The sequence below is a fragment of the Alternaria dauci genome, chromosome 1, assembly GCF_042100115.1.
Source record: "Alternaria dauci strain A2016 chromosome 1, whole genome shotgun sequence".
NCBI lineage: Eukaryota > Fungi > Ascomycota > Dothideomycetes > Pleosporales > Pleosporaceae > Alternaria > Alternaria dauci.
Genome location: NC_091272.1, coordinates 353,382 through 376,476, shown reverse-complemented (window position 1 = coordinate 376,476; position 23,095 = coordinate 353,382). Strand labels below are relative to the sequence as shown.

The 23,095-nt window shown below is 52.0% G+C and overlaps 9 protein-coding genes across 9 annotated transcripts; 4 read left to right on the top strand and 5 right to left on the bottom strand.

The window, feature by feature from the left end:
• Positions 1 to 772: 772 nt before the first annotated feature.
• ACET3X_000104 (uncharacterized protein) lies at positions 773 to 1,879 on the bottom strand (the record flags this gene model as incomplete). Its single annotated transcript, XM_069446278.1, has 1 exon — positions 773 to 1,879. One exon carries the CDS (start codon positions 1,877 to 1,879, stop codon positions 773 to 775), a length of 1,107 nt encoding a protein of 368 aa, XP_069310346.1.
• Positions 1,880 to 2,094: 215 nt separating this feature from the next.
• ACET3X_000103 (uncharacterized protein) lies at positions 2,095 to 3,885 on the top strand. The gene is made up of 2 exons (XM_069446267.1): positions 2,095 to 2,354; positions 2,467 to 3,885. The coding sequence occupies exons 1-2, from the start codon at positions 2,190 to 2,192 to the stop codon at positions 3,634 to 3,636; spliced, it is 1,335 nt and encodes a 444-aa protein (XP_069310345.1). The 5' UTR covers positions 2,095 to 2,189; the 3' UTR covers positions 3,637 to 3,885.
• Positions 3,886 to 5,038: 1,153 nt separating this feature from the next.
• ACET3X_000102 (uncharacterized protein) lies at positions 5,039 to 6,525 on the bottom strand. The gene has a single exon (XM_069446256.1). It carries the CDS (start codon positions 6,430 to 6,432, stop codon positions 5,152 to 5,154), a length of 1,281 nt encoding a protein of 426 aa, XP_069310344.1. The 5' UTR covers positions 6,433 to 6,525; the 3' UTR covers positions 5,039 to 5,151.
• A 1,367-nt stretch (positions 6,526 to 7,892) lies between these two features.
• On the bottom strand, positions 7,893 to 10,154 carry ACET3X_000101 (uncharacterized protein; the record flags this gene model as incomplete). Its single annotated transcript, XM_069446245.1, has 1 exon — positions 7,893 to 10,154. One exon carries the CDS (start codon positions 10,152 to 10,154, stop codon positions 7,893 to 7,895), a length of 2,262 nt encoding a protein of 753 aa, XP_069310343.1.
• A 1,003-nt stretch (positions 10,155 to 11,157) lies between these two features.
• ACET3X_000100 (uncharacterized protein) lies at positions 11,158 to 11,647 on the bottom strand (the record flags this gene model as incomplete). The annotated part of the gene is made up of 3 exons (XM_069446234.1): positions 11,158 to 11,208; positions 11,265 to 11,568; positions 11,637 to 11,647. 3 exons carry the CDS (start codon positions 11,645 to 11,647, stop codon positions 11,158 to 11,160), a joined length of 366 nt encoding a protein of 121 aa, XP_069310342.1.
• Positions 11,648 to 12,017: 370 nt separating this feature from the next.
• ACET3X_000099 (uncharacterized protein) lies at positions 12,018 to 12,779 on the top strand (the record flags this gene model as incomplete). The annotated part of the gene is made up of 2 exons (XM_069448337.1): positions 12,018 to 12,215; positions 12,297 to 12,779. The coding sequence occupies 2 exons, from the start codon at positions 12,018 to 12,020 to the stop codon at positions 12,777 to 12,779; spliced, it is 681 nt and encodes a 226-aa protein (XP_069310341.1).
• A 512-nt stretch (positions 12,780 to 13,291) lies between these two features.
• ACET3X_000098 (uncharacterized protein) lies at positions 13,292 to 17,038 on the bottom strand (the record flags this gene model as incomplete). Its single annotated transcript, XM_069448326.1, has 1 exon — positions 13,292 to 17,038. One exon carries the CDS (start codon positions 17,036 to 17,038, stop codon positions 13,292 to 13,294), a length of 3,747 nt encoding a protein of 1,248 aa, XP_069310340.1.
• Positions 17,039 to 18,966: 1,928 nt separating this feature from the next.
• On the top strand, positions 18,967 to 20,284 carry ACET3X_000097 (uncharacterized protein; the record flags this gene model as incomplete). The annotated part of the gene is made up of 4 exons (XM_069448315.1): positions 18,967 to 19,079; positions 19,129 to 19,221; positions 19,313 to 19,370; positions 19,418 to 20,284. 4 exons carry the CDS (start codon positions 18,967 to 18,969, stop codon positions 20,282 to 20,284), a joined length of 1,131 nt encoding a protein of 376 aa, XP_069310339.1.
• Positions 20,285 to 21,559: 1,275 nt separating this feature from the next.
• On the top strand, positions 21,560 to 23,068 carry ACET3X_000096 (uncharacterized protein). The gene is made up of 3 exons (XM_069448304.1): positions 21,560 to 21,752; positions 21,809 to 22,064; positions 22,118 to 23,068. Coding segments are annotated over exons 1-3 (915 nt in total). The 5' UTR covers positions 21,560 to 21,750; the 3' UTR covers positions 22,775 to 23,068.
• The last annotated feature ends 27 nt before the right edge of the window (positions 23,069 to 23,095 follow it).

Genomic DNA, 23,095 nt, shown 5'->3' with positions numbered 1-23,095 from the left:
TGGCTGTGCAGGGATCGCGCATATGTCTTTCCCCAATGCGGACTGGCGCACAGAACCAGGTCCGGTCTGCATGTGCAGCACAGCGTCACCTTTTGTGGGGAACTGGAAGGTATGGCGCCGCACTTGTCCTGTGGGCAAACAGATTGACGGATGCGCTACCTATCTTCCCCAGACGAAGTGTGGACTGGATGAGGAAGTTGGCAAGTCGCGAAAGACGGTGAAGATGCATGTTTGTTTGCTTGTTTCCACACTCAACGACATGTCTGTACACGGCATGCATCTCTATCTGACTCGACGAGCTGCACGCTGGGCATGAATGATTACCACCGTCACTGATGCCTGAACCCAGCGTGCTCGACGGTACGACATGTCGGGACCCCGGCGCACATGCAAAACCATAGCATGCCCGGACGATAAGACAGAACAAAGTTCGGGCAAACGATGTCGCGTTCCAGAGTGCCGTGACGCGATTCTCCAACTGCCCATGATCCCGACTGCAGATCTCGCTTGACCTTCTGTTGGCTCCCAGGTTACGATGGCCGCGATCTGGAAATTGCCGCTTTGAGCCTTCCCCCTCCATCGTCAACACGCGTAAAGTTGACGTCGTTTCAACAGATCTGGGTTTGCTGATACAACGCCACGACTTGGAGTAGTGAGAGTTTAACTCGCCTTGCCTACAATAGCGGCAAACCTCCGCAATCTCGATGCTCTCGATGCTCTCGATGCTCTCGATGATGGTGAATGTGGGGTAGGTGACACAGTGAGTTATCATTCATCTCCACATCGACCACCATGGCTTCTGTGCAACCGGGGCTCTGGCTGGTGCAGCAAGCGGTTGCTCACCTGCGGCGGCGGGCTCGGCCAATCTTTGCCGCATGCCCTTCCTCGGCTTCAATTGCAACCACCAGGTGGTGCCGAAGTTGTAGCGTTTCATATCAACGACTTCCAGCCCACTTTCTTCGACAATCTTGCCGATATCTTTGTTCCACCAGCAGCCGTGTTCGTCGGCATGAGCGGGAGCTGTCTTGTCCAACATGTTGTTAAGCCACTCGTAATGCGACTTGCCGTGCTCTAGAAGTAGAATCTGGCCATTCTCATTGGTCGACGCCTCTAGGTTCTGGAGCAGCTTCACGGGCTCGTGCGTAGAGCAGAGTCCCATGGTTTGTATCACCGTGTCGTATCCGTCTTGGGCACCGTACGGGGGCGTGATTGGGTCTAAAGCGGACTGGTGCTTGAAGAAGACACGGCTAAAGTACTCCTTGTGCGTGTCGTTCCACTTCCGCTTTGCAACGGCCAACATGGGTCCGCTTGAGTCGAGCAGCGTCACTGTCGCGCACTGCTTGGTCTTGTAGTAAGGTATGTTCCTACCCGTGCCAACAGCCACCTCCAACACATGCCCCTTGGCCATGGAAGTAAGCTTCTTGCGCTTCCTAGTCAGGAAGAGCAGCGTCTCAGACATGTCGACCTTTTCGTCATAGCCCTCGGCCTCTTTGTCGAACCGGTCTGTGAGGTCTTCTGGTAAGTCCTTCACGTCGCTCTCTTGTGTCAACGATATGTAGAGCATGGTCGCATATGTGCCCATTCCGAAGGCGACCATGCCGACGCCGAACATTGGCCATTGTCTCCATCTCCGTAGTTTTGCCTGGTGATGTGCCGACTTCAGTTCCTCGTCCGACAGGCGCTGCAGATCCGACAGCGTCGGGCGTGCGGCCCATACTCGCTTCAATGCTTGTTCAGGTGTTTGATTCGCGGGGGCTCGTAGCGGGAGTTCGTTGTCGTGCTGCGCTCGCTGTACGCGTCTGTGTAGCGGTATCGCGGGCTTGGAGGGTATCGCAGGCTTTGCAGGAAACGATTTCGGGAGCTTCGGTAGCTTTGCCATGGCGATGCAATCAAATGCAGAGCACGTGAGGAACGAGTGACTGTGAGACGCAATTGGTGACGCTGTCGAGTAACAATTGAAGTCTCAAATCTTTCCATGCGCCGACCCAATCGCCTGGTAGCGTCCAAGCTTCCCTGCCGCCGCCACGAGGTATCAACCGTGCCCAGCCGACGCACGCCCTTACGACGACGATATCGGCCCACCAGCGGCACTTGCACGCCCTTCGCGCTCATATAGGCCGACTTTTTATCATGTCTTTCCTTTCTTTTGCGCAGTGCTTGCATTTCTATCCGTCTTGACTTTGCGCGCAATGGCTTCGTCTGCATCTTCCGAGATACCCTCATCCATCTTGATCGTTGGCAGCGGCGCATTCGGACTCTCCACTGCTTATTCATTATGTCAAAACCCGCGTTACAACAACACCTCAATTACTGTCATAGACCGTCAGCCTTTTCCTACGCCTGATGGTTCGAGTGTAAGTAGATCCTCCAATCTACTTTGTGTCAACACCTTGCCGTAGAGCAATACACTCGCCAGTGGAATCAATCTGTTCAACCAAGATCAAACGCTCAAGCAAAAGCATACAGATCGACACTTCACGAATCATCCGTCCCGATTACGCTGCCGCACGCTACACCCGTCTCGCAACCATCGCGCAAAACCGTTGGCGAACCGACTTTGCGACCGAACATTACCATGAAGTCGGCCTATGTGTGACAGCTTGGGGGCCGGAGCAAAAGTATGTTTCCGGATCACTAGCAAACGTCCGCGCGATTGGAACAGACAAAGTAGAAGTGCTGAGCTCGGCGGAAGATATACAAAAAGCATGTGGCTTGGAAGGCAAAGATCCATGGGGCAATGGCAGCACCGGATACGTGAACTGGAGTTCAGGCTGGGCAGACGCAGAAGGCGCGATGATGTGGCTGAGGGAGAAGGTGGAGAAGCTGAACAGGGTCAAGTTCGTCACAAAGGCCGTGAAGAAGCTGTTGATTGACCACAAGACCAACACCGTCTCCGGCGTGCGGTTCAACGACTCGAGCGAACTCAAGGCGGACCTGACAATGCTTGCGGCAGGCGCATGGACGGCGTCGCTCATCGATCTGCGTGGCATCTGCAAAGCGACCGGGCAAGCTCTGTGCTACATGCCCATCTCCAAGGAGGAAGAAGCGAAGATGGCTACGCGGCCAACTATCCTGAACCTGTCCCATGGCTTGTTCATGATTCCGCCTTCCAAGGGCCTCCTCAAAGTAGCCCGTCACGGCCACGGCTATCTCAACCCGACCACGATCCCACACCCCGAGTCCGAAGATCCCAACGAGACCATCACCATCTCCCTCCCATACACACACGTCGACGATCCATCACAGGCAGTCCCAGTCGAGGGCCAGCGCCAGTGCCGAGACTTCCTCGCAGCAATACACCCTTCCCTCGCCGCACCCTCGCGCCCGTTCACCAAATCGAAGATTTGCTGGTACACCGATACTAGGGACGGCGACTTTCTGATCACATACCATCCCAAGTACAAGGGGCTGTTTTTGGCGACGGGTGGCTCGGGACATGGCTTCAAGTTCTTGCCTGTCATTGGTGATAGCATCGTCGAGTGCATAGAAGGCAGGACACCGGAAGACTTCAAGGGTCGCTGGGAGTGGCCGGCTGAGCGGGTACCGGAAGAGCAGTGGGCTGGTGATGGAAGCAGAGGTGGGCCTGTTGGTATGATTTTAGAGGAAGAGATGGCGAAGAGTAGGGGGAAGTTGTAACTGGCCGTGTGCCAAGACACTTCGTATCCATATAAGTATTCCCAGTTTCGATTCCGTACTCTCTGCCTCACGACCAGAATCACTATATAAATTTCAAAAAAACAAACAGTGAAAGACCTTGATGTCGGAAGAGTGCGCCGCTTTGTCAAAATGTTAGACATAAACGATCATGGAAAATCTGCTATGCCTTATACCTTTCAAGGGTCATCGCTTTTTTCACACGTCCTCCTCTTGGGAAAAGCTTTGTACAAATTCAAAATCTGTTTTCGCATCAGTCATCACCTTTATTCGAAAACGGGTAGCCATGCTGTATATGTTGTTCTCTTGTTGCCACTAAAATTATAACAAATTATGAATGAAGACCAAGAAACGCAAGCCCTCATCACTATGGGCGGTGCTGCATCTATGAGGACAATCTCTACGCATATCCGTGTCGATATAAATATCTTTTACTCACACTCTCTGTATCTCCCTCATATAAAGACGTGTTCCCTTTCTCCAAAACAGATATTACAAAAACGACATGGCGGTGGCCCATGTGCGCTCTTTTCAAAACTACCTAGCATAGGGAGTCCATGTGGCCACAGCAGGTCAGGCCATCTATTACCAAAATGAGAAAAGCAATGGATTATGTCTTCGTCGTCGAAGATACTGCAGACCAAGTTATATCCAATGTTTCCCATCGGTCATGTTCTCTGAAACACGTAATAAAGAGAAACCATGTCCTACCCATGCTGTCGCCAAAGGTCACAGTCATCACTATGACTAGAGCGAGGGAGCCCAGTCTAATTATAGTGCCGGGATCGCATCTCTTGCGTATCTCTATGCATGTAAATACCTGCTCTCCATACGTGTAATACTCCTCTCTACACTTAAAATTATTTCCTCTTTTCTAAAAACAACAAACCGTTACTTCATGGCTGTGTTCTCATGAGCGAACTAAAAAGTTGAGCTAGCCAGGATGATGCAAACATTCTGGGCCACGCCTTCTGTCAGTGAAAACAGAGGATCACCTTGGTATGTCCTTTTTCGCAGACTGGGTCGAATCTCAGCTCAAAACTTCTTCATGCTCGTCCGATGACGTCTGCGTCCGCTGTCCAAAAGGCTAACTACTTGACGGCAATGTTCTTCGCCTGCTGCGACCAAGATATCACATGAGATAAGTGAAGCTGTGTTCAAAAGCCGTTGGTGGAATTATGCACGTTGCTCACCACATGATACGGTTGGTAGCTAGGATACCATTCTCAGTCGATTCAAAAAGGAAGTTGAAAGATTTCATGATGATGCCTGCACAACGTAAGATCCAGGGTTATCCTATCTTCATATTTGAGTAAAAGAGAACTAAACATGGCTCGAAAATATACGCGAACAGATCGATGAGTGTGTCAAAGTTCAAAGATTCGATTTGGATAAAGTCTACACAAGAATCGAAGATAACGAAAAACAAAGCCGCTACAAAATCATGTCACCTCCATACTGCACTCCCTCACAGATCCAACACCAGAACCTCTTGCTCTAAGCACGGCTGAAGCACTTGGTAACAAGCGCCTGATCAGTCGAACCATTGGGCGTCAATCCAAGGACGTAGCTCTTGTCAAAGGCACCAGCGGACCAGCCAACGTAACCAAGGTAAACATCGCTGTTCTTGTTCAAACTAGCAATAGCAGCGCAAACATCAGTCTCGCACGAAGCGGTGTTACCACCACCGACCTCGGACAGGATAGCCTGGCGCTTGTTGCTGCGAAGCCAGGTAGCGAGGGGAACGAAAGAATCCTCGACGTGGTCGCTGGTGCACTCAGCGTGAGTACCAGAGTTGTCGCTGTCGAGGTAACGGTGCACGTCGAAGATGATCTTGTTGGTCGTGCCGTCGGTGTCCTTGACCTTGAGGAGAGAGGGACCGCTGGCAGTGGGGAAGGTACCAGCGGATGTGTAGTCGGTTCCGGGGACGAGGATCATTTGGGACTTGGCACCTGCCTTGCGGATGGCGTTCACGGCGGCCTGGGCGGAGTCGGCCCAGGTGGACATTGTGAGGTCGTGGGGCTCGTTCAAGAGACCGAAGGCGATGTTCTTCTCAGACGCGTACTTGGTCGCAATCTTGGACCAGACATCGGCGAACTGGTCGTTGGTTGGGCCGCCTTGGCCGACAATCTGGCCATTCCAGCGGGCGTAGTTGTGGAGGTCAATGACGCAGACGGCGCCGGTGGCCAAGCAGCCTTGGACGAGCTTGTCGTAGGCTCCAGCAACAGTGGCATCTAGGGCACCACCGAGGGTGTTGCCAACTAGGTGCTGCCATCCGACGGGAAGACGGTACATGTTGAGCTTGTCGTCCTTTGTGAAATGCTGCATCTGAGCAATTCCGTTCGCACCGGGGTCGACGTAGGCTCCACCGCAAGATCCAGATGTGTCGCATCCGAAGTCGAAACCAGCAATATTCATACCAGCGTACTGGGTCTTTCCGCTAGAAGAGACAGGAGCGGCAGCCACCGTAGCGGCCTTGCTGGTAGCAGCAGCGACTGCTTTGGCCGAGGTCTTGGTTGCAGGCGCTTTGGCAGCAGGAGTCGAGGTTCGTGCCATAGTAACCATCGTAGTCTTAGGAGAAGCAGGGGCCGCGGCTCCTGAGCCAGCGCCAGGAACACACTGAGAGTACCAGTTGTTCTGAGCCTGGCAATGGTAGCCATATACACATGCAGTGGCACCGGTCCAGCCTTGTCCACCACACTGCGCGTAAGCCGCACCCTGGGCGGCGTAAGCACCACTTGCTGCGAGAGCAGCGAATGCAAAGGAGTAGCGAGCCATTGAAACGAAGTTTGAATGAATGATAGACTTGGGTAGGTAAAGAAAGAGTCAGAATGCTGAAGAGCACAAGTAGAAGCAAAGGATTGAAACTTCACAACTGTGATGGAGAAACAAAAGGACAGCGGGAAAATTGCGCTTTTATCATCTCATGGAAAGGGTACCTGGACGGTACCCAAAGGGTCGTGTCCTTGCGCTTCCAACCCGTTCGAGACCTGGTTCCAGGTCGATGGAATGGCGGCATATTGTCTCCGCATCATTCCCACCATTCCATGATCATTACCGAGATGTTCGGCGGTATTACTGGGGACCGCGGTGGCTGTGAGCAAGATATCACGGAGATGTGTTACTGTGTGGCATCTGGTGCTGTCAGTGCTGACATTGGAAAGCGGCGGCTAGGCCAAGCGAGATGGTAGACCCACTTTTCGGCTTACTGACACGCCGTTTCGAGCCCGTTTGCTTTGTTCAGTGAAACGGCTAGGCTCGCATCTGTGGAGAACGGCGTATGTCTCTTCATTTCGCCAAGATGAGAGGGGGTAAACAAGCTTCAGGATTGGGGAGATCCGAAGCTTGGTATGCTTGTTCCAGGGCGCGTCATCGTGGCGGGAGGCTGTGTCTCGATAGTTCTTTCATCGCACGTTCTAGTTCTAGAACATCGGTTTGCGGTTGTTATTTTGCTGGGTGGTTGCACATATTGACGTCGCGGGGCTCCGATTGTGAAATTACGGCAAGTGCAGCCGCGGCTCCAGCAATTTAGCTCTCAAAGGGTTATAGCCGGTGGAAGAAGCTGACGTTGTGCATTCTCTAGTTGTTTTACAAGACATGGTATTAGTAACGAGTAGACAGCAATGATCTCATCTCGTTACATGTTACGATGAGGCGCGGCAAAAAGCAGTGATATACCACGCTACGAATTCTTACTGCACAAGAAGCTACAGCCAAGTACGTTGTTGATAGAGTTATTGCGTGTTGACGTGGGATTGTTGGTCAGCCAGAGTAGCTTGAACAGCTTGGTGGCTTCTATCGGACACCTTAACATGCTACCTTGGGTAACTTAGCGAAAACTTTTTCGGAGAACCCTACAGCTATTCGGCGGACCCCAAAAAGATTAGATAAGATAAAAGCAACCTTTGCACCGCCTAGAGTCTCTAAAATATCACTAAAAAGATCAGATAGAACGAATTCACTACCTCAATATTGCCTAATTAGGCAATAATATATGAAAGTTTTAATTAATGAGAATACTTAAGCAGTAAATTGCTTCTATCTCATTTTTTAAGGGTCTACTGAATAGCGTTTGGGGTCCGCTGAAAAAGTTTTCGTTACTCCTAGAGCCTTTGTGGCTTCCTTCTTAAGTTATAATAGTGCGACATGGACATTATCGTATGTTGCACAAGGGCTATCGCGCAGACGCGATTCGCTAATCGTTATGAAGAGCAGAGCGTCAATGACTAAGTACAACACTATTCAACGATAATGCTTCCGATGTTTTCATCAGGAATGTCCATACGCTCAACCTCTGCCCCCATAATATCATCCACATAACACTCGCCCTGAATACGAAACCTTCCCGAGCCTAAAGGTAGGAGGATCAAGGGCTTCGCGCATCCATATACTGTCACCAAGATATTACCAGGTTGGATGTTCATTGGGCCTAAGCCGAGAAACCCACGTTCTGCAGTCACGAAGAGCCGCCGCCCTCGGATCTTAGATTTCATGGCCGCCATGGCTGCGCTGACTTCACCCCACTCTTTCCTTTCATAGTCGGTTGCGTATTGGAGCTTCGGGCGCTCTTTGTACGGATCGAGCCAGTCTTTGAGTGATTTGCCGTGGAAGATGAGAGAGGAGCTTGCATTGAAAAAGTCCCAGTTCCAGAAGTCAGGATCTATGGGTTTGGGAGGATTTGGTGCAAAACAGCTCAGAAGTCGTTTGAATTCACGCTGGTGTCCAGTGATGTCGGTACTACATGTCAAAGTTCGGTATAGACAGCGTTTGACAGTGTGCTCGTGCATGTATACAGGGTTGGTCTTTGTTTTGGGTTGTGATGGCTGGACGACTCCAACAGCGTAATCAGAGCTACGTGATGCGATTCTCTTTTGCAATATTGGTTGAATGGCTCCCACCCCGTCAACCACATCAACGAGAGTGACGCCGTGTAGATGAAGAATTTCTTTGCTATTCTCATCCTCGTAGACACCCGGCAACATTCGGAGCGTCTGTTCATCCAAATTATCAAACTTATTCCGAGTACCAGCAAACCAGGGTCCATGTATTGGAGTCGCGCGTCGAGACGCTGGACGAATGAAGTTGGGTACCCAGGAAGGCAGCATGAGGTCGTCCTGGCAGCCATCAAGAAGGGCAAAGACCTCCAGCTTGCCCAAACGCAAAAGCTGCTTCGCGAATGCGGTGTAGATTTGTGCCGGCGATTTTGAGTAGTCCAGCACGCGTTTACAAGAGTCCGGGATGCCGTGAATATGTAGCATGCCAAAAACGCGATCTTTGGGATTGAAGCAGTCGGCCTCCATTGCCAACTGTAGCGCTTGGTCCAAAGTTGAGCCCCGAATGGCTTCTCCGCCACCAATACCAGGAGTGGAGCGAAATTCAAAGTAACTTTTGTCGATCCATGGTAGCCGCTTTCGATGGCTCAAGAACTCCAACTGTGCGATATTAGCTACATGCGACGCTGTGTGCGACTTTGTGTCCACCAACTCCTCCTTGCCTAGTTCGATCATCGTCATGTCTCCAACGATGTCCATAGCGCTATGTAGGAGGATCGCTGCATCGCGAATGTGCCGCCAATGAGTAATACGGCTTCCGCACACAATTGGCATACCGGCTCTCCCCATAGAGAGCTCTTGAATCACCCACAATCGACGCCAATACGGCCTACTGAAGAACTCATGAATCCCGAGGTAAGTTGTGAAGAAGTCTGGGTTCTCGTGCAAGAGGTTATTCCATTCTTGCAATGCGCGTCGGAGGCGGAATGCCGCTGCTTCACGGTGTTGGTGCGCTTTTCTCAAATCGCCACACTCATCCATCTCTTCTAGATGCTCAGTTTGGTAGTACTGACTGATCTGCTCAAGCATGCCAATTGTTCTGTGGACTGCAAGCCTGTTGCTTGACAGTATATAGTCAGGCAACTCTGGGTTCCCATCATCGTTGAAAGTTTGCTCCACATCCGGGCCGATCCACACAACAATATTTCCTGCACGTTGGTAAATTTCGTGCATAATGAGAATCTGGGCTTGCTTTTCCACCTCGTTATCCTGGTTGATGGTGATGGCATCGATCCACAGTTTGAGGCCTTGCTTGAATGGTTCCATCGCGCGAAATTCCAACAACGCGGCGTGCAGATTCTTGCGCACCTTAACAACATGGCCGTTGATGAGTACATCGAGCTTCTCAGACTCGACGTCAGGGCCCCACGAGTACGATACTGCAACATAATGGTAGAGATTCGGAGCGTGTGGTTTGATCATACTCTTGTTGTCCTGTGCAAGTTTTCCCTTCCCCCTTATTTCACACTCGGCGTCATCGTCTTCGTCATCTTCCTGTTTAGTCTTCTCAAATTCGATATACTGCGTGCAGCTATTACTGAGCAAGTAACAATCGAGTTCGAGCTCTATCAGTCCTTTCGTATTGGTCTCTTCGTGATAAAGGAAGTTCAGTAAGCGAATCTCGCCTCGCGCTGTATCCAGAATGCTATCACCGTAGATAGGAAGCATGGTGGAACAATGAGCACCTCGGCACGACGAGTTATGGTTGACTGATACGATGAGTAGGTTAGATGTTGGGTACGAGAGTGATCCGACGCAGGCGCAATGGGATATTTTCAGGGAGGCTGCAGGACTGAGCGGACTCAACAGTTGTGAAGGGTCTAGAACGCATGGCCAAAGCTAATTTACCATTTCCGGCGCTTTCGGCCGCAGACAACCCATATGTTGTTGATGTGGTCGCTCGGTTAACCAGACGACCTCGGGAAACATCAATGGCCAGCTCACCGGTTCACCGGGACCTAAGGAAAAATGAACGTCATTTTAGCAATTGTGTAAGCGGGTTGGGGGTATAATTAAGACAATGGGTGTATTGTATATGACCTGTGTCTTTTGTTGTGTGTTGGACCGAGATGTCCGTGTCTAGAGCTTAAATACATGCAGTAATGGACCGATTGGTCAGTGGATTGTCCATGTGACGGATAGGTGTCCTGGGCTTATCCCGGTCTGGCTCTAACGCTGCTCGTGGATTCCACTCACTATCAATGTTGCGTCTCAGCCGCAGTATATAATTTCTAACATTTCCTTTTCCGGCGCAAAGCTGAATGTAAGATTTGCAGGTGGCTTTCACATCACACCACTATGGCCGAGCACGATTTGGGATGATCGCTAATCTAAAGACTCTGTTGGCTATTGTGATTTCTTTTGAGCCCACCAACCATCATATCGCGCATCGTCCGTTCCATAAATGTGCCCAAGCCCTTGTGGTTACTCAAGCTTCCCTCATTCTTCTTATATCACTCGTTACCATCATAGTAATCTCAACTTACTACACACAAGTCGTCGCGCATGCAAAATTTCGTCCGTTCATTACACTCCATCCTCATAAACCTGGGTATCGGAGTCGATCACGAAGGAAAGCACTGCATCAACCGACGTTTTACTATCCTTCCGTGGTACTACAGCACGAACACGTTACTCTCCACTCGACAATAAAGTAGCAACCGACTCACTCTTACAATAAACCAATCGTCACATCTCCCTTGACACGCGCATAGATCTCGACCTGGGCTACATCAGCCCAATTGTCACATCACCCTTGACTCGTGCGTAGAGTTCTACCTCGACTTCAAGATCTAGCTCGATCTTGATCTTGAGTGAACTGTCCTTTTCACCTTCTTTCTTGGGCCGGTCCGCAATGCGTGATTGGTGAACAGGAACCATACGGCGGCCCTTTCTAGGTTTTGCGATGGCGGCTTCTAGTTCGGTGTCTATGCCGTCGTCGTCAGAGGCCTGGGATGCTTGAGGCGCGGGAGCCTTTTCGATCTCGTTGTTCTTGCTCTGGCCTCCGAGTTTAGAGGGCTTTTTCCTGGGAGTCTGGGGTGCTTCTGTGGTAGTGTTGTTGGTTGCGTCGCCGGCTGGGGATCTTGCTATGAATCAGCATGATATCTTGGAATAGAACAGGGAAATTTGAAGGTAAATGCTGTGACTTACTCTGAAGACATGTTGATCGTGCGATCTGACCTTTCGACTGATTTTGGAGAAGCTCTTGTCACTATCCAACACCTAATCAAAGGAAATCGAGGATATAGATGGTAAACTTGGAATCACACTGAGCTCTTCCTTTAAGCTCTGGATACCTGCTAGATGCCATGACGCAACAACAGCCCGAGACTTACAGAATCCACACTGGAACCTGGGTATCTTCCTTTTAATCACTCTCAATCAAGTTTCGTTCCCACAAGAGCAAGGACACCTACCAGGTATAGGATCCTACATTTGTACCATCCGAGCTCCGAGCGCGAAAGCAGGTTTAAATATGGTCAGGCCACAACGCCATCATCTTCGCACAACACCATCAGGGACCCAAGTATCATGGTGCTGGGCATTTTAACTGCCATCGCTGCTTGTCCCGCAATCATAGGCACAACGGAAGCAGTGCGTCAAGGCCAAAGACAAAATGCCAGAGAAAAGCATCGGGGCCTGAAAACGAATCTCCTCGTCTCCTGTTCGCGAGTCACGAGAAACGGTCGCGAAATCGATCAATCCGAAGTAGTCCTCAGCGAAAACAAGGTGAAGCATCCCCTTCCGGGCTTGCGACCGACGCTTGTTGGATCTCTTCTTCGAGCTCCACAGCTAACAAGAAGACGCCAGCTCTATCTCAATGTACCATCAGACGAGTTTCCGGACGGTCATCCCGAAGATCACCCATTTGCAGGCTACTTCCTGCCGTTTCCAGACCAAGACTGGGGACGACAGGGAGAAGGCATGGTATCGACCATCTCAGATGACCCGCCACAGCTGAACTGGATCTATGTGGATCGCGACACCTGCGAAGTCAAGCATGGCGACCGAGTTGCTTCGGAACCTCATATTGTTGGCCCATGGGACGTGACCAAGATGGATCGCAGGGTCACATTCATGGGCTGGGAGGGATTTATGGCCGTTCAGTATGGACCTGGAGAGTGGGCGCTCTATTTCGATGTCGATGACAACGAGTTGCGGGGCGTGATTGGGGATGACTTGGTAAGAGTGGAGGTTGAGCTAGTACGGAAGGAGAGAAGGCAGAGACGGATGTCGTCTGGCCCGGGAGCCGGTCCTGGGGCTGCGGTCGAAACTTCAAAAAATGATGGTTAGCGTCGTGGCGCTGCAGTCCACATGCTGTTCAGCAGGACCTCGGGATTTGGCGTTCTTTATTTGTTGACTTCGGAGCCGAGCTTGGAAATAATTAGGAGAACTCAGGATCTCTGCCTAACCCCACCACAAGACTACATTCTGTCTTGTCTGTTAGTCTGACATCTAGAGCTTCTCGACTCTGCAGCTCCACCAAAAAAAGAGCAAAATATCAAAAACATACAACAGCGGGGATTCGCTAGTGGTCACCCACCTAACTACTAATCCACCGGTATCCTGCTTGTATATGGCCGAGCGGACGGGAAGCCTAATTTTCAGGATCCTATGGTCGTATGTGAAAGAACGATGAATTCTTGCCAATATATCTCTGGGTAAGCATGCCAGCCCTTGGCATTCTAGCTGGCAATATAGCAAAATGGTATCATCCCGTAACATAAACGCCCTGAAATGCCATGTTGAACAATGTTCCATCTCTTTCCCCCCTCCACTCCTTCCACCATTCTCATAGCTCGTTCCTACCTCCCGCCAACACCCCTCCCCCTACCAGCCGTATTGTTGTTGCTTGGTGTCCTCCACTCATCCTTCAACACCCACCTCCCCCTCTGCGCACTCCCACTAACCTCCAGCGTAGCAATCAACTTCAACATCTCCTTGAACTCCTCATTCCTCCCCGGCTGCGCGCGGCAAAAATGATCAAAGTGATCAACCAACATTCGACTAGGAACCACGCCGCCATGCGTAAGCATGAAATCGCGAATCATTTCGAGCATGCGGCGGCCGCGGAATGTCTGTGGTGTTGCTGGTGCAGTTGGAGTGGAGGCGCGGGACGAGCTGGCGGATGTTGTGCCTGGATTGAGGGGGGAAGGGCGACCTTGGCGGGCGGCGAGGTTGTTGAGGATGGATGTTGAAGATGGTGCAGAGCCGCCCCGTCCTCCGCCTCGACCACCACGGCCGCCACGCGTGGATGCCATGCCGCGTGGTGCGTCCGGTCGTCCTGCTTCGCCAAATTGACCAGTCCATGTCGGTGTTCCCGCGGGTACGTTCCTGGCTTCTTGCATGCTCTTCTTGAGTTGCTCGGCTGCGATGGCGGCTTGTCGCTTTGCTTCGCGTTGAATGTAGGCTGGGTCGGCCTGGACTTTTCGTTTACGACCGCCGGCTGTGGAATTCATGATTGCGTCGTGTTCGAGGACGGAGTGGACACCAGTCTTGGCGAAGATGGTTGACATTAGACGGGAGTCTGTAGGGGGTTTGTCGTTGGCTGTTGTGCCGTCTTCGTTCGTGGTGGCAGCATCTTCTGTATCAGTTTCGGGGGCTTTGAAAGCTTCCGCTCGCGAGATACCCTTCACTGCAGCGAGGTCCTCGGCTCCTGTAGCATCGTCCGCTGTTGCTGCAGCAGCAGTCTTACCGTCTTCCTCAAACTTTACTTCCGAACCACGGAACAAGTTGCCTGTCTCGGTTTCACCCTCGACATTCTCGACACCCAGTGTGAATAGATCGTGAAGATCACTCATCTGGAACGATTGTCGCTGTTTGGGGTCCTTCAGCACCTTGTTCGTTAGGAACTGCTTGAAGATCTGACGATGGTAGATCTTCTCTTCGATAGTGCCTGCGGACATGAGACGGTATATCTCAACCTCTCGCTTCTGTCCCAGACGCCATGAACGCTCTCGCGCTTGTATGTCGGTGGAAGGGTTCCAGTCAGGGTCGTAGATGATGACGCGGTTGGCGCCTGTCAGGTTGACACCGAGACCACCGACCTTCGTTGTGAGCAGGAAGACGTGTAGGTCTGGGTCATTATTGAACTCGTCGACGAGATTCTGTCGATCCTTGATCGGCGTCTCGCCATCCATACGACGCCAGTTGATACCGGGTAGCTGACTGACGAACTTTTGCAGGATATCCAGCATGATGCGATGCTGAGCAAAGAGGAGGGTCTTGTGTCCGCCCTTCTTCCACAACGACAGTAGTTCCTTGACAACCTGCATCTTGCCTGATCTGTTCGGGTTACCATAGTCGTAACCCAGCTTCTTTGATAACGTCTTGTGCTCCGTCAGATCAGGATGATTGCAGATCTTACGCAAAAAGTCGACACCGTATAGCATTTGACGCTTGCCGCTGGCAATTGATTTCATGTCTTCTGAGGCTAGAAAACCTTCATATGCTTGTCGCTGCTGACGCGTCAACTTGCAAAACAGCACCTGCTCTTTCTTCTGTGGCAGATCAGTCGCAACATCGACCTTGAAGCGCTGCAGAAGGTATGGGCTGATCGCGTCCTTGAGAGTCTCGGCACACTGTACTGCCGTCTCAAACTCCAGGTTTGAAGCATTCGCGTATCCACCACGCTTGATCGGAAATTCGAACTGGTTGCGGAAGTTTACCAGAGTGCCTAAGCGCATTGGGAACACAAAGTCGAAGAGCGACCAAAGTTCTGTCAAGTTGTTCTGCATTGGCGTACCGGAGAGAATGATACGGTTCGCCGTGCGTAGCTCCTTGCAGTGGATCGTGATGGCAGTGTTTGGATTCCTGATCTTGTGGCCTTCATCTAGGATGGCGCATTCCCATTCAGTAGGAATCAAGAACTCAGCGTAGGTCTGCAATCCAGAGTAGGTAGTAACAAGCACATGGCCGTCCCGTTTGACCTTCTCGAGGATCTTCTTGGCAGCTTTTCCGGCGCCGGTCAGGGTAGTGTCGTAATCGCCGTAATTCCGCAGCTCGAGCTCTCGTTCCATACGGTCTTCTCGACGGGTGTCCAGCATCCCGCTGCCAGAAGTGTGTAGGATGGAGACTCGTAGTGCAGGCCACCAGCGGTGAAACTCGTTGACCCACTGCTTCATGACGGTCGCTGGACACACTACAATGACCGGCTTGACAAGTTTCTTCGAGTAGTGTAGGCCAGCAACAAAGGCAATGGCTTGAATGGTTTTACCCAGACCCATCTCGTCTCCGATGATGCCACCTACATTCTGCGAATACAGTTCCCAGAGCCACTGCACGCCGGTCTTCTGATAGTCGAACAAGGCTGGGTAAATATCTCCCGGGATGCGGAACCCACCATCGAACTCAGTGTCAGCTTCAGTGGGATGAGGCTGGTAGCACTCTTCTTCCTCGTCCTCATCTGCAAATGTCTCGCCGCTGTTCGCCTTTGCTTTTCTCCTTGCAACTGCGCGGCTCTTAGACCAAGCCTCTATACGCTTCCGATATACCCGCTCATTGCCATCGTCAACACCCGCTAAATCCTCGATGACAGCTTCTTCTGCGGAAGCAGACCTTGTCTTTTTTGTTTTCTTGCCCTTTGCTTTACGTTTGCGACCAGTAGTCTCTTCCGCATATGAGTCGTCTTCACCCATGTCGTCCGAAACCTCATCCGACTCGTCCAACGTTGCAAGCTGGCGATCGGACATACCAGGCTCGAAGGCATCGTCGGAGTCGGGATCGGTGAAGCCGGGTGCCGCGCTTGATTCGCGCGAACCGAGAGTATCGCTGGCAGGTGTGACCTTCCGCCGCTTCTTGGATCGAGCTGTGGGCTTTGGACTTGGAGCCTCTGAACTAGAATCGACGTCTTGGAAGCCAGGCTTCATCAGGTTGCGATGTGACACTGGTTCCTTCGCAGTGTCCACCACCATGTCTTCTGCCTCAGCATCCAGCATGACCTCGCCCAGTGTCCCCAAGTCTGGCTGGTTCTGCGCTAGTTTAGAGAAGGGTGTGATCTTTCCTGTGCGAATAAGCCACTCGCCCCGGGTTTCGTTGGGCAACGGCCCTTTTGCGCCTTCTTCAGCCGCCTCATCCACTCCAGGCGCCTTGTGACGATCGTTGATACGCTGTTGTATCCCGTCCATTTCTTGATCCAGGTTATCGATCTTGTCCCGATATGCCGCAATCTCGCCACGAAGTTTGGCTTTCTGTGTATCCAAAGCTGGTAGAGCCAGACGATTCTTAAGCTTCTGTATCGCAGCTTCCGCGCGCTTCGCTTCGGCTTCGAGCTTTTCTATGCGCTTTTTGTCGCGAGCGTCTGCCTGCTCGGTCATCATCTGGTCCGCCTGCCGGCCGATATCACGCTCCAAGTCATCCTGCGCTCGTGTGCCAGTCGTGAGCATCTTGAGGCGTGCCTCCTCGTCGGCATCAGACGGGAGTTCCTCCGCTGAATCAAGTGCACCATCGTGCGCGGTTGTACCAATAGGCTCATTGTGATTCGAGCCGTCAGTGTTGGTGAGAGTGATCTCAGGCATCGCCGCAGGCGCAGGGTCGTCGGAGGGGGGCGGCATGGTGGCAGATGTGCACAGTCGGTGCGGAAGACGAAGGCGGTCCTGCTCTACTGATGGTTTTCAGGGGAAACTTCTAGGAGTGAATGCGGTGCGCCTCGAAATACGTGGGTGATGAAAAGTCGTGAGAAGTTGCGCCCAAGGCAACAGCGGCGAGCGGAGAAAGGTGAAGGAAAGGATAAACCCGCTAGAGGATAGAAAAAATTATCACGATACAATAGACGACACGCGACGGAGATTCAAGGTACAGCGTCGAGAAAAATCGTCGTGGGCGACGAGGGCACGATGATGTTGGACGCCCTCATCATACTTTCACCCCGAGCGATGATATCACTAAACGCGCTAGTGGACGCGTGCGGACAGCCTCCGCGGCATCGCGCCACCACTACTATGCCCTAGAGGATAGATATCTACGAATGCATTTCGAGATGGCATAATCAGACACCTTTTTTGGTATTGTGTTCACTCAGCTACGCAGTGAACTTCCAAGTTCTATGGACCCTTCCTGCAGTTGCTAATAAGCCGATTATGGTTTTTCGTCGACGTCATCCGCGAGCCGTGTCTATGATTATCATCCCTCCTCTTTTGATCCCACGTGCTGACTTGGATGAACCGACGTTCGTTTATCACGGTTTGGTCAATGGTTCACCAGCTCGGCCTGCTTTCCCGCGCCTTCGTTCCTTTCGCTTAATGGAACTGACAGTCGAGGAGCTAGCAAGCGCGATCCTGTCTATCAACCTCCGCCTCATCGGCGACTACGCACAGTCTGACTCGCCCTCCTCCATCCCCCATCTTGATGCGACGCGTTGGTTCCTGAACACATGTCTGGGATCTGGAAATGATGCACCCGAGGTCTTCATCCTGACTGGAGTTTTACTCGCCCAACAGCTTGTCCTATGTTCTCCACATTCGGGCCTTCCAGGTCGACAATGAAGCGGGCGGCTATCAGCCCTATGCAAGTCATGAGTTGGCGTCTTAATGAATAAAGCCACATTCATGTCGCTTGCGCGCGCTTGAATCCTGCGCTCAAGTCCGTTGGTCTCAACATACCAGGACGACTCGGCTTCATCTCGTCGACGCGGTTAACGGTTTCCCTACAGTGACTCTCCGCGGGCTCAATCTCTCCACGATGCAATCACCTGGGGCATGCAGTAAGTACTTCTAGGCCAACGTTCTGCCCCGAACCATCGGAGTAGCCGGTAGCTATAAAGTGGACACTCGTTTCAACCCTAGGACATGGATATGGCGCACCCGATAAGAGATGCGATGCGACGCGTCCAGTGCTGTTCTAGCATCCCCATCTCGGCTAGAGTGTGATACATGCACTCGGAATAGGAGGTGCTTCAACAGACGGATGGCGTCAGTGCACGGAACGTCAACAAAAGAGCTGAGATGAGGCCTAGGCTGCGATCACTGGGGATTACCAAATTGGTCACAGGAACAATTGAGTTGGCAGGTTGTCTGAGGCGCAGGCCCAAGCTTCGCTTTGCAGATTTATCCATACATACCCTGTCAGCATATGTGAACGTTGCTGCAGAGATGAATGTCGCGTGGTACGAATGCGGGGAAGCGAGAGGGCGATTCGACGAGCCATGCAGCAATCACTCGTATAAGCCGGTATTTGCACCGCTTGTGGTGGTATAATACTGTGTGCTGGGATGTCCCCGCGCCGTACTGTTCAGCCAGTTCGGGCACCACGACTCATCCCTTGCCCCAAGTCTGGACAGCCTGCGTCCTGACTCGGATCCTTGTGTGGAGCTCCCTCCCGCTGCATGATTGCGTTAGAGAGCGGCATCCGATGCGCGATTCGCGTGTGGATATTTACCGTTAGATGTTTGACCGTTAATGCCTGCGGGTTCTCCTTACACATAATCACGAGCATCGCTTCCATGGTTTCTTTTTCCTGTCAACATTCCCTATTGTTCACGTAAATGACTTCGGCGTCGGAAGCCACAGGGCCTCCGCCAATCGCTCCTCATGCTCAGCTTTCTATCGTGCTGGCTTTTGTGCTTACTGCTACGTCGACCGTAGTCGTAGCCCTTAGGTGCGCCAGCCGTTTGCAAGTCTGATCGAACTCTGGACTGACAGCCCAGGTTCTATGCTCGACACTATCATGCTGGGAGGCTCACGTCGTCTGACTGGGTCATGCTGTCGGCCATTGTAAGTGGACGTTCTTTTTCTGAGATGTTGTTACTGACTAGAACTAGATCGCTACATGGTATGAAGACATCCGCGGAGATCAGATGAGCTGCACTGACTCATTGTTTTCTTACACAGGCTATCGGTGGTAGTGCATTGCTACATGATTCATTTCCTCGATTACAGCAGTGTTACCGTAAGTTACTGCTCGCTATTTGAGAGTCCAAGTCTGACATTCGACAGCCTGGCGTCTGGGAAACATTCCGGCCTATAATAGTCGGCTCCAATCTCTCAATCTGGCTTTACCGAATCAACTTCATCCTCGACCTCTGTCTCATCAAGACATCGATACTACTATTCTACGACCACATCGCCTCATCGAATAAGCGCTTCCAATACGTCATCCGCGGGTTACTGGCCATTATAGTCCTCGGTGGGATATCCCAGATTATCGCGTCCATTCTCATGTGCACTCCAATCACAGACGCCTTCTCGTACGATGTATGGTACCGTGCTTTCGTCCTGCACAGATTCGAAGTCAAGTGCTACAACCCAAATCCATTTTGGCTCTTCATCGCGGTCTACAACCTCGCCACGGATGTAATAATCTGGACGCTACCCATACTATTCTTCCTGAATATTGCGACATTGCCGCTGCGACGCCGTCTCGAGCTGATCGCCATCTTCTCCGTCGGCATCATCGCCATCATATCTTCCGCCTTTCGACTCCACACTACTATCCTTTGGCTCTCAAACATCATACAGCAAGGGCTCAGCACACCAGATCTTTTGCTCTGGACACAGGTAGAACAGAATCTCGGCATCATCGCGGCCTCTGTACCTTTTCTCCGACCACTGTTCCGCAAAGCGCTGGGCAAGGGTAGGAGCAGAGAACAGCCAAGCCCTGGTCCGGGACTCCCTTTGGTCGGCAACCCGGCCATGTTCAGGACGCCAATTATCCCATCGCCTAGTCCGACGTTCGACAGGTGTAGTCGGGAATTTAGGCCACCGAGGAGTACCCTCGAGCCTATTGAGACTCTGAAGAGTTCATCGACTTGGGGCTCGGCGATCTGGGACGGGTCGCAAGTGAGGCAGGTGCTTCCTACTTGATCTGGAGTTGATTGATTGGCCGACGAATATTACCAGGAGTTAGCACTGGGTTTTGGAAGAGCTCCACCGACACAGTATAATCTAGCCACGGGTCGATTTACAACAGGACGGGTGCCTATGAATCTCTGAGAAAGTTCCCGTGATGAGGGTAAGAGCAAAGTTCCGTCGTTGACTTTCACGGGAAGCTCAGTGCTCCTCATGGACGGTATTTGCTTGCTCCTCGAGTCTCGCTCAGCTATGTACTCCACATTCGAAAATCTTTTGCTACTTCGTATCGACAAGGACCACGGGACGTCGTATTCGACTTGCGAACAAACGTTTGGCACTTCAATCTCGCAACCGAACCGGCGCCTCTGCGACGATACCAGTCACGACTTTTACTTGCTCTAAAAGACCGAGTTTGACGAACTTTCGGCTTGAGGTGGTCGTTGCCAACCTCGTTGAGCCAGTCGGAAGGCCTCGCTGAACCATAGATCCATGTTGGGGCGAATGATGGCGTTTACAGATATGTGCTCGGCCTAAAACACTCCCTCAAAGACATTGGGTTCGATTATGCCGATGCCCTGGGAATTGGACCACACCTTACATCTGGTAGCTGGGTGTAGATTCTGAAGGTGGTGCGCAAGTAGTGCAATTGTGTCACAATTAATTTAACAACGTTACGAAGATGGAGAAGCATGCCAATGGGTTCTTTCAAAAACTTGTAATAATTAAGCAATGCCGGTAGTGCTAGCGACCGAGGTTTTTGTTCTGACAGGAGGCGACTTTACATGAGCGGAATGTCACCATGAGGGCGAGCAACGCGACCCATGTAGACAACTAGCTGCAATGAATAGCTTCAATGACGAGTATTCACGCGCTCATGTCAAGTGCCAACAAGACGGACGTGGCTTAGCAGAGCGTCGTACTCGTGGTGTTGTGATTCGCTGCGGGCCGACCGCGTCATGCTCTCGCCATTAGCTCTGCCGACATCCTCGAAAGCGAACAGTGCGATGCCGCAATTCCAGAACGCGTGCGGCAGACGTTTATCAGCATGCGGTGGGCTCACGGTAACACGATCCACATGCCTCTCGTAGGGCAAGACTGGCGTGATCTGAATGGATGCCGGGGACGCTGGAGCCGGTGCCGCAAGAAAGCTCATCAAGGCGGTGAAAGACGAAACGGGCATAGACAGCCCAGGGGCACGCCGGTGATTGGTCTGGCGTATCTCTCGGCAGGCACTAGTGCATGTCTACCCACGCGTTGGCTTCTCGGAACAGAGTGAACCTTGAGTGGCAAAAGTGGTACCACGCCGATCAGGGCGTCGCCAATCTCCAATTTAATCCGCCTCCTTTGCTGCTACTTTGCTCGCTCGTTCACTGCAGCACCTCCGCCAATCGCTCCTTCACATCTCTGCAATCTGCAGTCGTTCCTTCATCCCCCTGACGGAGTACTGTCTTTTGTTTTGGCCACGGAAAACAGCCAACATGTACGCCTCCGAAGCGCCCCGGACGCGCAAAAACCCGTGATACTAACAAATGACAGGAACAACGCAACCTCCCTCCTGACGCCCATGGCGCAGGACACGTACTGGAGTACCTTTGAGGAAATCTCCACGTACAATGTGCAGCTCAACTACCTCGAGAAGATGTGGATGGCCTGGTACGCATGGATGGGCAACGACATCCTGGCGACGGGAATCATGTCCTTTGTCATCCACGAGGCCCTCTACTTTGGACGCTCGCTTCCCTGGATCATCATTGACTGCATACCCTACTTCAACTGCTACAAGCTTCAAGCCGTATGTTTGCTGCCATTGCCAGCCTCGTTGCGACGATAGCTAACTTGCCGCAGCACAAAATCCCCACTGCCTGGGAACAAACACAATGCGCTCTCCTCGTCCTCCTCTCTCACTTCACCGTCGAGCTTCCCCAAATCTGGCTGTTCCACCCCATGTGCCAATACTTTGGTCTCGAGACATCCGTTCCCTTCCCTAGCATCTACAAGATGGCCTACCAGATCGCCATCTTCTTCGTCTTCGAGGACGCATGGCACTACTGGGCCCACCGCGCCATGCACGCCAGCTCCTTCCTGTACAAGAACATCCACAAGATCCACCACCAATACTCTGCTCCCTTTGGCCTGGCTGCTGAATACGCCTCGCCCATTGAGGTCATGGTTCTCGGTTTCGGTACCGTTGGTGTGCCCATTGTCTTCTGCGCCATTACCAAGGATCTCCACATTCTGACCATGTACGTTTGGATCGTCCTGCGTCTGTTCCAGGCCATCGACGCACACAGCGGCTACGAGTTCCCATGGAGTCTGCACCACTTCCTGCCCTTCTGGGCTGGCGCCGAGCACCACGACGTCCACCACGAGAAGTTCATTGGCAACTACGCCAGCAGCTTCAGGTGGTGGGACTTTGTCCTCGACACCGAGGCCGGTGCTGAGGCTTCCAAGAAGCGACGAGAGCGCAAGCTGGCCGCTGCCAAGGCCAAGAAGGCCATGTAAACGAGTGCTTGCATGTTTACAATTTTCGGAGTTTTGTCGGTTTTGGCCGCATATGCTCGCCAGTGGGAAGATGGTAGAGCCACTTCCGACTGGCTTACACACCTGCTTCGATGCGGAGCCGGTATGAGACATGGCGTTTGGATTATAAGAAACCGCAGCCACGAATGGTAGCCGCGGCAATAGACAGCAAAGAAGACCCTGGGTAATGGGTGGCAGAGCGGTGTATGTGAATAGGAGCTGGGTCATTATAGAATATTTACCTAATACTATGACGGTCGTTATGTTGAATGTTATCATTATCTCACCACCTCCAATTCGATC

Coding starts and splice junctions, on each gene's coding strand:
- ACET3X_000103 (XM_069446267.1), top strand. CDS start 2,190: ATGGCTTCGTCTGCATCTTCCGAGATACCCTCATCCATCTTGATCGTT. Junction 2,355..2,466: donor CTACGCCTGATGGTTCGAGT/GTAAGTAGATCC, acceptor AAAAGCATACAG/ATCGACACTTCACGAATCAT.
- ACET3X_000102 (XM_069446256.1), bottom strand. CDS start 6,432: ATGGCTCGCTACTCCTTTGCATTCGCTGCTCTCGCAGCAAGTGGTGCT.
- ACET3X_000096 (XM_069448304.1), top strand. Junction 22,065..22,117: donor ACTGCTACAAGCTTCAAGCC/GTATGTTTGCTG, acceptor AACTTGCCGCAG/CACAAAATCCCCACTGCCTG.